Source organism: Electrona antarctica (assembly GCF_951216825.1).
Source record: "Electrona antarctica genome assembly, chromosome: 22".
NCBI lineage: Eukaryota > Metazoa > Chordata > Actinopteri > Myctophiformes > Myctophidae > Electrona > Electrona antarctica.
In genome coordinates, this window is record NC_136805.1 from 39,182,865 (window position 1) to 39,197,953 (window position 15,089).

The 15,089-nt window shown below is 43.6% G+C and overlaps 1 protein-coding gene across 1 annotated transcript in view; it reads right to left on the bottom strand.

Moving 5' to 3' along the window:
- The window catches only part of glud1b (glutamate dehydrogenase 1b), a 31,979-nt gene extending 20,572 nt beyond the window's left edge, over window positions 1–11,407 (bottom strand). The window contains exon 1 of the mRNA XM_079492118.1: window positions 10,825–11,407. Within this exon, the coding sequence (XP_079348244.1) occupies window positions 10,825–11,233 (409 nt within the window). The 5' untranslated portion in view covers window positions 11,234–11,407. The remainder of the gene's footprint in view (window positions 1–10,824) is intronic.
- Between the last annotated feature and the right edge of the window lie 3,682 nt (window positions 11,408–15,089).

Below are 15,089 nucleotides of genomic sequence, written 5' to 3' on the forward strand. Positions count from 1 at the left end.
CGCACTCTACCACTCCAATCAATAGGCAAGATAAAGAGCAGCGTTTCACAGCAGATTGAGTCCAGTTGAAAGATCGGGGATTGGGCCATAAAATGTTCTGCTCTTCAGTTCAGCGCCGGCACAGAACGAACGAGCAGGGCTGCACTTAACAGGTCAGAGGCTAAATTGCTTCAGGAAGTCACTCACGGTCACACAGTCAACAGCCGTGAAGGGGGGCGGAGAGACAATGAGCCAATCCCACCACCTCACACATGATCCAACCTGAGCTAAACTAACCTCTTTGACACAACCTCAGAGACGATTCTACAAAAGGTCTTCTAAATCTGAACCTTTCTGAAAAACCTATGTTTCTATATCAGTGGTTCTCAAACTATTTTGTGTCAAGGACCCCCAGAATTATATGTATTTGGCCACCGACCCCCATCTGAAAATATGTTGTTCCGGGGACCCCCCAGAAGCAAAGCGATTTTTCAAAAATAGCAGATCTACAAGCTCGTAGCGCGGCACTCTGTGCCGCACTATGAGCTTGTAGATCTGCTATTTTTCAATAGCTACAGTATAACATAATGCTTAACCCTTAGAAGATGAAAGACGCCAATTGGCGTCTTCATCAGAATTCCGTAAATGATCAATGACGCCAATTGGCGTCTTCACAGTTTTTGATGAATCTAAACATATTAATATGCTCCGAAGCGCTGTTTAAATTCCTGAGCTTATATTCCAACTACATTACCCAGAAAACCCGTGTCACGTGACACACGTGTACGTGTTGCCATTGGAAGCTGGTCCCACCCCCTGTAAACAGTGGGGGCAGAGGGAGTCTTCATAGTTTTCATTGCTTTGCCTGTTTTGCCGTCTCGCCCGAGCGATTTTCTAGCAGAAAAAGTTTAAAGCAGTACTATTTATTTGAGCGAGTTTTGTGGTAGTAGTATTGATCCATACGCGTCCCAGTCGCCTTCTCCAGGCGGAGTGGCCCTGGTCCAGTGCTTACAGCGAGACTCGCTGCTCCCTCCCTCCTTTTTTCATTGTCTCCCCATCGTCGTCCGATGAGCTATACCGGGAAACCATTGAAGAAGACGATCAACCCGGAATGTTTTGAGGTAATCTTATTGTAGAAAATGCCCTTCTATAGTGATCAGAAATCATAAGATGATCGCTACAAATAGATGCTTGGATAATTACTACTACTAGTCAGATCATGACGCCAGAATGACTCACCACGATGGCCCCCAGCCATTAGCCAGCACCAAAGGTGCTGGCTAATGGTGTTGGTCGGTGCATTGGTGCTGGCTAATGGTTGGAGGGGGGGGTTGGTGTCGATCGGTTGGTTGATGCAGTACAAATGTATCGTAGCAGGCATGCACGCATGGCAGTACAAGTATTTTATATTGTAGCGTGCCTTATAGGCGATCTGATCTTTAGAGTAATGTTCGCTCCTTTTTATTTACTGTCTACAAAGACGGAGAACAAACATGCATCGTTTACTGAAGCAACGCGTGGTTGGTTATGATGACCTTGCTACAAGGATCGGAGGGGGGACGGGGAGTGAAGCTAACAGTAGCGTATTATATAAGATCTGTATGACGTTTCATTGACGTCTGAGCTTGCATGATAATTGCATTCATTGTATATTGTACACAATCATGATTGTACATTGTTTAGTGTGTCTCCATGTGATGATGATGATGACGATGATGTCAGATAGCCTACGTTCCCCCCCCCCCCCCCAACTGGCTATTGGCCGGGCTGACTACAGCTAAATGTTTATTTTTATATATTTAGAACTGGCATCAGATGAGGAGGAGGAGGAGGAGGATGATGATGATGATGATGATGAAGACGAAGAGTCAAGACTACGATGGAGTTCTCCGACACTGAACCGGATGCATTCATTCATTTCAGTTGTTGTTTTTTTTAAATTTAGCCTACACACACACACACCGTCAAGAACAACTGGAATGCAGTGGTTTGGGGACACTGGGGAGTTTGGGGACAACTGTTTTGTATGTAGGCCTATTTATTTTCTGTAATATTTATTATAATTGTATTATGTTAGTCATAAAAAATAAAAGACAAGCTTTTACAATGAGTTAGACCTGTCATGGCTATTTTGTTCACTATTCTGAGGTTTATGGTTTGACTAAGCGAGTTTCAACTGTGATTTACTCTGTAACGGTAGATGGTAAGAACCCAATTTTTTTGTTATAATACAGTATACATTCAAGTCTATATTTTGATACATATCATGGGCACAAAGTCATATAAAAAACAATGTCCTTGGATGTGTTTTTTATCAAAACTGTTTCTTCACAACAGGTTTTTGAGATACATGCATGAATAGACAAGGTACTGGTAAGACTATGTAAACATGGTATATATCAAAATGTGCGTTAGAATGTCTAATTTTACCCCAAAAAAGAATTGAGTTTATATGATGTTCCATTTCAGAGCTAGGGGGACTTTTAGCTGGATAGGTCAGATTGATCATGACTGACCATGCTATTTATAGATGGCAAAATATCTACAGTGGTACATGTGAGAAACTTTTTATTTTATTTTAATTGAACTAGACAACTCACCCTTTAAAATGAGATATTGCATGGCTATGTACGCCCAGCAGAAAAAAAGTTATTTAGAAAATAAAACTTCAACCGGGCATAACTTTTTTTGTTGTCCTAGAAACACTACCCAGTGTAAATGCAGGCTCTTTTAAATGGCTTCCAACACACAAACTAAACATTTTATCAACTCAGTTCATTTTTTTCCTGGAAGCAGACAAGCCAAGCTTTCTCTGAAGGTCTTTCGTTGTCACACATTCACAGCAGAGAATTTTCAATAAATCATTCAAAAACGCCATTTTTCCATAGAGAAGTCTACAAACTGTATAGAAATCCTTGAAACTCTCAAAGAGTTAAAACACCAAAAGGGGTTCCCACCCAGAATGGGTTGAAGTGGTCTCCCGGGGGCCCCCAGGGGTCCTTGAGCGAGGGGGTTCATGGGGCGGTCCCAAGCAAAATGAGTTTAACCACTTTAACCCCATACAGTATGCATACATCAGCTATTTGAAAATAGCCGAATGTGACGCATTGTGAGCTTGGAGATCAGTTATTTTCAAAGGGCTGAAGTGGTTATTACATGTATGCTTTGTGTTAATAATCAAAATCTACAAAGTAACTAGTAACTTGGAGTAAACTGAGATGTGGTGTAGTAGAAGTAAAATTACTAAAAATTGAAAATACTCCAGTAAAGTAAAGAAATACCTTGGTCATAATTGTACAGTACTTCAGTAACTATAATTAGTGCCTCCTATGTGCAAATTCAAAACAGGTGGTACGCACTACGCAGGGCAGTTGAGTGATATCTAACGAGCACTTCCAAACTGCAACACTTAGAAAAATAATGCAAAAAAAAAAAAAAGCAAGGACAGAAAGTAACTCATGACATGTCTACAGTGGACTTTTATGAAACAAACACTTTGAGGATAGAAAGACAATAATTCAAGCTTTTCGTACAGCTGCAATGTTGGCGAGTTTGACGTTGTGTAATACAATCAGATAGGACTGTTTGGATGAACGGGCTGTCTATGGGAAGTTGCACCTTGTTAGCACCCTGCCATTAACTTATATGGCAAGATGGCCGCGGTCTGCATATGGTCCATTGGTATGGCTAGAAGGAGAATAAAATCTGCACTCAGTAATAGCCTTTAGGAGTCTTGTTTAATAATGATGTAGGATTCCGCAGCAGTAGTCAAGCCAAACAGACAGCGTTTTCGGCACTCAGGTTCTTCGTCTGTGTAGCCATTGGCATGGCTAGAATGTGTGTGTGTGTGGGGCAACCAAATATAGTTCACCCAGTGTTAGCTTACACAGAGAAACCCCAAGGGCATCTGGCGCACGCCGCACACACACAGAGGAGACTGCAGCATAATGCTATATGGAGACAAAAGCTGTGTGCGCGGCGTGCGTGAGCCGTGAGCGAGTGTGTATTTCATTAGAAAAAGCAGCTCCCTGAAACGGAGCCAAGGAGACGAGGAAGGAAGGCAGCAGAGATTGATGCAAACCTCGCCCACTTGGCTCGTCTCTGCGGTGTGACATCATCTCTCCGGCGCAGGCCAATGACATCATTCAGTGCCCACCGCACCTACTCTTTTGATTGTCATCACTTCAGTCGCTTCCCCTCCATTGTGAGTCTGAGATTATAGACGCAGATAAATATAACACAGACTGTAAGCTGTAGTCGTCGATAAGTGATTCTCAATCTATTCAATTTCACGATTTTTTTCCCCTCTGGGACCCCACAGTAAAATCCTGTGTTATCATGTCATCAAAACGTTGAACAAGCAATAAACAGTGGAGCTTATCTTGTCAGTGAGCTGAGTTGGCTTTGTACGACGCTTATAAGGTCTTTAAATAAATACTTTTTGAAATGTCTATGGGAAAAATGCATTGGGAATTATTTCCTGGGCCTGGCGGCTGGCGTCGTCATGAAAGGGGGCGGGACTGCGACGCTGTATACTGTAACTGTAGAATAGATGAAGGCCAGTCGCCCCCAGTTATCACATTAGCAAACAGGCAGCCTGGTGTTTCCCTGGTCCTCTCTCTCTCTCTAGCTCTCTCTGTGTGTCTGTGTCTCTCTCTCTCTCTCTGATGTGAGTCAGAGGCCTACAGTGAAAACTGAAAACCCATGATCAGTGGTGTAAAGTAACTAAGTACTAAGTTTACTCAAGTAACTGTACTTGTAATTTCAAGGCACTTTTCGTCTTTTACTTTACTTGAGTTTATTCCCATTTTTCAATACTTTTATTATACTTCTAATCCACTACATCTCAGGAGCAATTATTGTACTTTTTACTCAACTGTACACTTATTTTACAGCTTTGCTTACCAGTTACTTTTTAGATTTATTTTGATTATCACTATAAAACATACATTAACCACTTCAGCCCTATACTGTATATATATATATACACTTCAGCTATTTGAAAATACCCACTGTTGTGAGTCTTGTGAAGTTGTGACTGAGCTTGTAGACCTGCTACTTTCAAAAGATGCACTTGTCAAATGGGGACATTATGCGTAACGAGTACTTTTGGTGTATATTTAGTATATTTTGATGACAATACTTTTGTACTTTATACTTGAAGTGAATGTTTGAATACCGGACCGGAACTTTTACTTAAAACAGAGTATTTCTGCATTGTGCTAATATTAGGACAGGGTGAGATATTAGAGGCAGATGACTTCACCAGCGAGACTGGGGACCACTGAAGGGAAACAGCCCGAAAGGAAAACAAGAAGAAGAAGTGCTATTGCTACTTTAACTCCAGTAAATGCTCATCATGAGGCCGTCGAACAAAGACGAGCCTGTACCCATATAGTACCCACCCTGACCAAACTATCTGCTCCATTAAGCCCATCATCCTGGTCGCCCCCGGACGCTGCAGCACATGAAACAAAGCGCACATATATTACCGTCTGTATGTAAACACATTCCACAGTAATGCGAGGCGGGTTGTTGTTGTGTTGTGTGACGTAAACAACAGTGCACCCACCACGCTACAGTTGTATGACCCACCCATAGCCTGGGCTCTGCCAGCCAGGTCTGCTTATTATTATTATTATAAGCGACTTTGGGCTTTGTTTTTCTGTGAAGTTGCTTGTAAATATTGGTAGTTGCGGGTTGCTTAAAGAGTGGTCCTCAAACATTGTCATGTCAAAGACCCCCAAATTAATATTGTATTTGTCCACGGACCCTGCGTCCAATGCATATACAGTGTAGGTAGTGCTTATGTGGCCTATATAGTTGCTTGTTTTGGGCTCGTGGTTGCTTATTTCTCTCGCAAAACCTGGCAACACTGCTGCAGTGGTCAGAGGAGGGAGGAGGAGAGGATGGAAAAAAGCAGGCCCTGTGAGTCAGAGCAGCCAGTGTTTATCTTCTGGGTCTACAGTAGTATACACCCTGACTTGTTCCCCCCCAAATGTTTAATTTACTGCCTTCAAGGGCCTTCACTGAAAACACCACTCCCCTATAATCATAGTTTCATCAGTGAATCGTCTACTCTACTCTACTGCAACTGCAAGATTCTTCTTATACATACAGCAATGCATGTATGTCTGCTGTGTCACTGACACCGTAGTTCTCGAGTTTCACATTTTTACTATGCGTTTTACATCATGTGCAAATGAACTTTGGGGACATGTGATTATTATTAACTGTGGCAACATAATCAAAACACATAGCAAAACATAGCAGATCTACAAGCTCACAACTCATTGAGATTCACCGTGAGCTTGTATGTAGATTGTCTAATTTCTGCTATTCGTTGCAGTATAACTTAAATGGTGATGTCATACACTAAAAACTAATCAAGGAATTACATTATAGGCAGTTGGATTGTAATGGTGTGCGAAGGTTAATCCTTATCCAAAGAAGAACTGCCCAGACATTAATCTAGTGGTGTGGAAAAGGGGCCTCTGTAAATCCAAGCTATTCATTTACGCCACGTGACATTGAAAGGAATCTCCACTCAAACCCGTTCTTCTGACTCATTTTCCAGTCTGCACTTGGCAGCTCTTCAAGGTAGAGTGCAGTGCCCCACCCTGCTTCAACATGCCAGGGGAAGCACATGCGCAAATATGCGCCCCCCACACACACACAAACACACACAGACCCCACCAAAGACAAACTAATCATTGCAGTGCGAAATCCACACATACCTGTCCTACACCCACCCTTCCATACCCACAAACACCCACACAACAACCATGAGCAGTGTATGCTTGTATATCTGCCATGACTTTTGAATAGCAAACGCAAACATCTAAAATGACACAAATGCTTTCCAACACCCCGACCTCGACCCCAAACCTTCTGAAAGCCGCAGCCTACAGCTATACACAGGACTGTCAACAAAGTAAGTACACTGACATTATGGGTTCAAAACTACATACACTAAGGGTTGCCCACCTGCTCCTGGCAGGTAAATAAAACTTCTGGGCAGGTGGAGTCTGCTTTCAGGTTGCAAGTGCTTGTTTGAGAGGGGATAACGCAACGGTCTAATAAACACAACATGAGATATCTGTCTAAACACCTGAACATGGCCAGAGCTCTCTGGTCTGTGGAATGTAAAATAAGAGCACTGCACTGTTACCTATAATGTGCTGTTTTTTCACTGTTGCTACAGACAAAATTAATGTGAACCGATAGTCATGTTCATGGCTAGGCATTTGGCATACAAATTGAGGTATGACATTTTTATGTTAAAGGAGCATTCAGTGATTTGGGTGATTTGGAAAACCCCCTGGTCCGCCCGGGTAACAAGATGTGCACATGCACACGTGACAAGCCAACAGCACGCACACCAAGGCTCATCCTGATTGGATGAAGACTTGGCCACCTAGCCAAAAACGAAACCTACGTTTTTTTTACCCCAAGGGGCTCACTGGGGACAAGGAGGAACTCCTTATGGTCAGCACACTCTATAGTAGGGAGGATTATCACAACAAAACAAAAAATAAGTTATATTTGAATTAAGTGAAATCACTGAATATACCTATAACGTTAAAATTGTACCTGTCATTTTATAATGATTTTTTTTTACTTTTGTGGCAAGTGGGCAACTAGAACATGACCTGTACTTGCCCAACGGGCAAGTGCCTCTGAGACCTTAATAGTGTCAACCCCTGTACATACATAGCAACTAGATAATAAGTAAGCTTATTACATGGCTTGGTTGAATGCTTGATTCTGATTGGTCAATCGCTTAATTCAGCGGTGAATTATGTGTCGATAATGACCGCTCCGCTGTATAACAGACCGCTGCCTAATCAAACCCTCTGAGCACCAGCTGCGCGGCTGCGCCCCGCTTGATTTACTGCTGTTTCCAACATGACAGCCATGTAAACACACACACACTAGTGACACACAATGTCATTTACAGCTAAACATTGCTCTTAAAAATGTTTTTGAAAACATTTGAGCGAGAAATAGATGAAGCAGGACCCGAAAATGGATTCTATTTGATCAACTCACTTCCTTGTTTTCCGACAGTGCTGCAGCAGTGCAGCCCTGCAGCTGCAGACGCAGCCAGCGCGAATTTATGGAATACTTTTTTTGTTGTGTTTTGGGTCAATGTATTAATTTATGTTAGTTAGCCATGTAATAAGCGGGATAATATCTAGCTAGGTGGTCATTGTCGGGAGATAATTCACCTCACCGACAGGGAGTTTAACCACCGAGGCCAGATATTATCCCTTACATAAGTGTCTCAGCTTAACACATGAGTAAAACTAACAGGTGACCTAACGGGATGCAGGAAAGTTAACCTGCAATGTGCTATGAGGAGCAAAAGATACCCATGTGCCAGAGTCCAATGTACAGTACCACAAGCGGTTATTGTGTGGTGGTACAGCCTTTGCACTTTACCTTGATCAAGGGTCTACACGCAACATCAATGATTAAACCCACTGCAAAATAACAGCTCTTGACCCCCCGTACTCCCCTGTTATGCCACAGTTGGCCCTGAGAGGAGTATTACATTGGCTTTGGTTTATAGACCGTCGGTCAACAGTCACTCAAACAAGATAGCAGATCTACTACTGGTAGATTACCAGTAGTAGTATTAAACTGAGTTACCACCTCAGTTTGAATGATGATCAATGGTATCCTATCCTGTTAATAGGCCTATTTTATGATGATTGATACTATTGACTTGCATGGTTCAACCACTCCCACTTGAAATCACATTTCCTTCATTTCAGTCTCTTGCTGAAATGAATGAAATGTGATTTCAAGGTGGCGTGGTTGGTGGCGTCGGTATCGATCGACACGCAAGTTATCGAACTAGTTGCTTGCTATAGTAGAGACGAATCCACGGACGGTTGCCCTGTAGGCAATCAATGCTACCCCCTCGTGGATGTGTCTATACCTTACTTACTACTACCCAGTTGGAGAAACACAGCTGCCCAGAATAAATCTGCACTAGCCAGATCACTATCTACAGTAGGCTATAGAAGATGAACAGGTGCAATGGACATGTTTCACAGTAGCAACACAGTAACACTATTGGGCCAATGTCCAGTCAAACATGGCCTCCGACTGGGTGATTCAATGACAAGTCCACCCCCCCCCCCCCCCCACCCCCCTCCCCTCTCCCTCAGCAGAATATCTACTTCTTCCCCCCTCCTCTTGCCTGTGCACGGTGCACCCTCCCCCACCTGTCATACCACACTGACTGTCATACCACACTGACAAATAGGAATGCCTCCATTCATTCCTCCCACTCCGCCCCGTATAGCTCGTCCCCCCTCACCCACAGCCTCGCCGCGCTGTACTGTACGACGTACGTCATGTCCTCTCCCGCTGAGAGAAACTACCCATGATTCCCCAGAAATGAACCTTGAACTTTGAACCCAGCGAGGTAATTCATTCTACACCCGACGCTAACCAACCGCTGCTGGAGCGAAACAAACAAGACACATCACGTCTCTCAGACACATCTGTCATTATTGTCATGGTCGTTATTTATCTCACATATTGTTCGACTGGTTTGACTGGATCAGCACGTAGGTCTGACTGCGAGGGGTCTTGCATATAAATAGGAATCACATGTTGTGTGTGTCACATCATGCAGCAAACAGGGTAAGGATGGACCAACTAAAGTGCACCTGATGCCCACATTGTAGTTAGCTTCCTCCTCCACAACCACTTCTCCACCAGCATCCATCACACACATTTAGCACCTGCTACACTTTTTGAGTGGTGCGACCACTCCTATAGACAGCTGTGTGTGTGGCTGTGTCTGTCTCTGTGTCCCTGGCTGTGTCAGAGCACGGAAATAGCGTTATAGCCAGCGTTTGTTCACCACCAAGTGTCACAGTTGCACAGCCTAACACACAGATACACACAGGCCAGGGAGGAGGGCCAGTACAGTACAGTACAGTACAGTACAACTCACTTCAGACGGGTCTGATTTTTTTTAAACTATCCTAATTATAATATGTTCAAGGAGCACGGCCAATTAGAATATAAGGATGTTGCAAGACCATGACAACTTGTGTTGTCAACTAAGGGTGGCAAAAACACTAGCCTCGGAGGAAGACTAATAGATGCATTTCACCGAGTTTGCCTTTTACTTTCGTATCGTAGTAAAAGTCAGACTCGATAAAAAATACATCTAGTATGATAGTCTTGATCCAAGGCTAATAAAATACAATGTGTCAACCATTCAACAGATTATTTTTGACATGAAATAGCAGGGTAAATAAATGCAGGTGTTACAGATGAAACCTTTTAAAGGTAAACAGAGTCAGGGTGCCGCTATTGTGTACTATACGTTGGTTCACCGTCTCCTAGGTGACACACTAAATAAAACGGATCTTTAATGGTAACACACCTGTGTTGACCCGATTATTTCATGTCAAGAAGAAAGCATAATTGCCACAAAAAGGGTCCACTACTGACACCCACAATGACAGGAGCTGGGGCTCCTGCAACTTTACTTGACAGCTAACTTTAAAGCCACATGTTGCACTGGAAGGTCATGCAAAGAAATGACACTCCTTAAAGACATATAAAGACAGTGCCACCACCACCAGCAGCAGCACTGACAACAACTGTTTAAGACAAAATGGTAAAGGCTATACTCTGTTAAAAAACAATGTCCGTCACGTCAAGCAACACAATGCAACACCAAAACAGCAGCTGATACAGTGACAGTGTGGGGCTACTACTGCTGCTAATGCTAGCTGCCTGTCAGACTCAAGTGGACCCCCCCACACACACACAAGTGACAGTGACAGGGGGGAGGATTCCTCGGTGCCTTACCCCCCTTGCAGGGCGTCCTGTGCTGGCTGTGCTGTGCGCGGTACGCCTCGATCACCTCCCACTCGCCGTTGTCCCTCTTGATGGGGAAGTTGACGCTCAGGACGTGGTTGCAGGGCTTGATGATGCGGAGGATCCCCTTAACGCGCTTCCTTTTCTGCTCGGCGGTCTCCTTGCTCGTCCGCAGGTCCTCCACCAGCTGGTCCTCGACGATGCTGGCGCCGCGGTCGAAGAAGCCCTCCACCATGCGGAAGAAGTTGGGGTTGTCGGGCTCGTCGGTCGCCGCGGAGCCGTAGTGTCGCACCCGAGACGCGGCGGAGGACACCGCCGGCAGAGCGGCTTCCACGCAGCCGGAGGCCAGCGCCGCGCTCCCCGCGGAGCGGGTGAGCAGCTCCCCGAAATAGCGGTACATGGTGGTGTGGGTTTAAAAAAAAACAAAGAGACAACAGGGGAAGGGCGGCTAACTGTTGGAAGCAACTAAATAAATGGCCAAAACAAAGAGGGGTGGACAGACACCGGGGAGAGAAAGAAGGGAAGAATGAGCGACACAGCAGCTCGCTTCACTGTGTCTCGTCCTCTGTGGAGCTGGGCGTGAGTGGAGCGACTTCCTGTGTGTACGGTGGCTTTAAAAACAGAGAGTGATGTGTGAGTAATATATGGTGTCAGTGTGCAGTGGTTGGATCTGGGATTTCTACTCTCTTCTCTCTGGATGAGAGCAGAGAGGCGAGGAAGAGGAGGAGGAGGAAGGGAAGGGAAGGAAAGAGGAGGGTCGTTACAGATAGGGCGCGTCCCCGCTGGAGTGGAGAGGAGATAAGTGCATGCGCGCTGCCGAGAATGCACCAATTATGAATCATAATTGGTGCATTGACTGCATTCTCGGCTCTTATAATATCGTTCGTTCGTATCATAATTTATGATACAGTCTGAGAGTCACAGACAGTATTATTATTAACTTAATTGAAACGTTTTCAAGGATCATACCCAACCCCAGTACAGTACGGTATGCATTTGGCCCAGGGCTGGATTAATCCCCATGAGTGCCCCTGTGCATATCATTTTTAGTGCCCCCCCATAGCGCGGGGCGACCGACCCTGAACACAATAGAACACAATACAATAGGCATATAGGTCTTATAACATTTTCAGCAGCAGTTGGCACAGCACAGCTCGGCCTGGGCCGGCCATAAGAACACAACACAGTGTCAGTGGAACAGGTGAGGCAATAAGCACATCAATATAGGCCTGATGTGTAACATTAATTATCCTGAACCAGGATCGAACCCAGTACAATAAATTACATGATTGGATTTTTTTATTTCAAAATCCGCAAACAAAAGTACAGTACTGTTGTTACTAAAATACCCCCCCCCCCAATTAACTCTCTCTTGACAGCTGCATGTCATGCCTGGTGCTGGTGTGTTGACATCATTCTTTCAAGGGTTCTTCTCAAATTATAAATACTGTTAAACACAGCAACACGGCTAAACACAGCAACCAGCTCTACATTACACATTACCAGAAAAATAATATATATAATTATATAAATGCATAAATACAAAAAGGATATACATTGTGTATATGGCTCAAGAGGTAGAGCAGGTCGTCCAATGATCCATGGGTCGGGGTTCGAATCCCGGGTCCTCCTGTCTACATGTTGAAGTGTCCTTGGGCAAGACACTGAACCCCAAAGGCGCTATATAAATGCACCATTTACCATTTACCAGTTGTGAATTAATTAATTGCCACGGTGCCCTCCTTGCCAAGTGCCCCTGTGCAGCTGCACATAGCGGCCTATGGTTAATCCGGCCCTGATTTGGCCACAGCTAGGGCCCCATAACTCTCTGAATTCGTATGTAGAAATGGAATGGTCCATTTGGTTCCATGTTCTACACTCTCAGAGTTACAGACCTGCTGTAAGACTCCATTTGGTTCCATTTTCTACACTCTCAGAGTTACAGACCTGCTGTAAGGCTCCATTTGGTTCCATTTTCTACACTCTCAGAGTTACAGACCTGCTGTAAGGCTCCATTTGGTTCCATTTTCTACACTCTCAGAGTTACAGACCTGCTGTAAGGCTCCATTTGGTTCCATTTTCTACACTCTCAGCGTTACAGACCTGCTGTAAGGCTCCATTTGGTTCCATTTTCTACACTCTGTAATGGGAAAATTACATTTCAATCCATGTAAGGCAACTGCTCACAGAGGTAGAACAGGAAGCCATCTTCCACCTGTTACCAGCAGTCAAAAGCCTATTTGTGTGAATTCTAGCAGACTGGAAAAGACCATATAAAGTCATGTGTTAAAGGAGTGTCTTGTTGTTTTCCAACCATGTGTTTCTTATTTTGAGAACTCTCGAACTGTATAAGAGAGGGTGTCAACCTGTGATTGGGAGATGTCATGATACATTGGTATGGTGGCATTTCCAGGAGCGCTCTTGATTAAATCCGTGATTGTGTTCCCAACACTTTTAAACCTTTCCTTGGTTCTGGATTTTGACTTCATTACACTTTGATTATGAGTTTAAGATATCCACTACATTTATAGCGCTGTGCTCTCAGAGTTACAGACCTGCTGTAAGGCTCCATTTGGTTCCATTTTCTACACTCTCAGAGTTACAGACCTGCTGTAAGGCTCCATTTGGTTCCATTTTCTATACACTCTCAGAGTTACAGACCTGCTGTAAGCGTCCATTTGGTTCCATTTTCTACACTCTCAGAGTTATAGGCACTACACTGATTTTGTTATGTAATAAAAAGAATAGTGTGGTGAACTGACCTGTGGACATTATTCTTTGCACCCATACCCACTTAATTTAAGTTGTTTACTTTTAACCCTCTGGCGTCTAGCATTTTGTTTTTAAATTACTATTTCAATTCAAATTCAATTCAATTCAAATGAGCTTTAATTGGTATGAGAACATTACCAAAGCAAAAGTGGAACAAAACAATCAAGATAAAACAATAAAATAAACGTGCAAACAGATCTGTGTTACATCTTATCTTGGAAACTAGCCTATAAAAAGATTGTGCATTTTCTGTCAGAGATACATCCATATAGGAGATGCTTCATACTTTTGAAAGTTGACAGTAGTATTTAAATGTTTTTGCATTCATTTGGATATAAACATTTGCGTGATTTTCAAAACTCTCCTTGGGTGATTGTAATCCGTGGGAAGTATATGTCTCTGATGTCTTATTGGTACTGCAGACGATTAGGAAGTGCAGCTGCAGTCTCTACCTCGTGTTGTGTGCAGTGGGTGCATAGTCTGTCTTCTCTTGGGAGCCAGGTCTATATTGAGTTAAACCATAGTTGACTATCTATATCCTTGGCTGACATTGCTGACTGAGACTGACTAATAATTTCAGAATGACTCAGCCATACATGGAAACTGCACCGGTCTAGTCATTCATTAGCCTATGAACAGCAACATCTGTACTTTGTCTCTCTGGTCCTATCAAAGGGGTTCTGTAGCTGTTATCAGCATATCAGAGATCATCTGTGAGAGAGAGAGGGGGGGGGGGGGGGGGGTGTAGAGAAGAGAAGGCCAGTTGGTAGGACTGGTCTAGGCCTGTCATAGTTGCTTTTTTGTGCAACTATGACAGTGAAACCAGGTAATGTGTCATTTTGCACATTTTGCAAGTGACATTTGGAGAATTGTTGGTATCAATTCTAAAATATAAAAAAATAAAAATGATAAAAATTGACATGTGAAACAAACAATCATAAGGTATTCTTTTTTTTAATATATATTTGTGTGAGAAGAATGTGTTTCTATACCTAGATGGGAACCCTGTTCAAACAACTCCCTTCCAAAAAACGCTACCAGAGCATCAAATCTCGCACCACCCGTCTCAGTAACAGTTTCTTCCCCCAGGCAGTCAGGCTGCTGAACAGCTGACATTGAACTGTATTGCACTGTATTGTCACTTCACTTGCACTTTTTTTCTGTGTTTTTGTCTTTTTCTTTGCACTATAGATGTTTGTTTATGTCCTGTGTATGTAAGACTGAGAATGCTCTGAGCAAAATAAATGTCATTATATTTATACTCTGTATGTATACATTATGACAAATAAACCTGAACCTGAACCTGAACCTGGAAGGTGCACAACACATGCAAGCCTGACCCTTTGAGAACTCTCTGACCTGCATGCTGTTTACTGTACAACCAGAGGAAGTTTTGTGCTTTTAGCCACAACAGGAAGGCAGCTCTTCTCAAGGCCACCTACTGGTTCTGCTTGACTGAATCAAGTGGCAGCGGTGGCCGAACG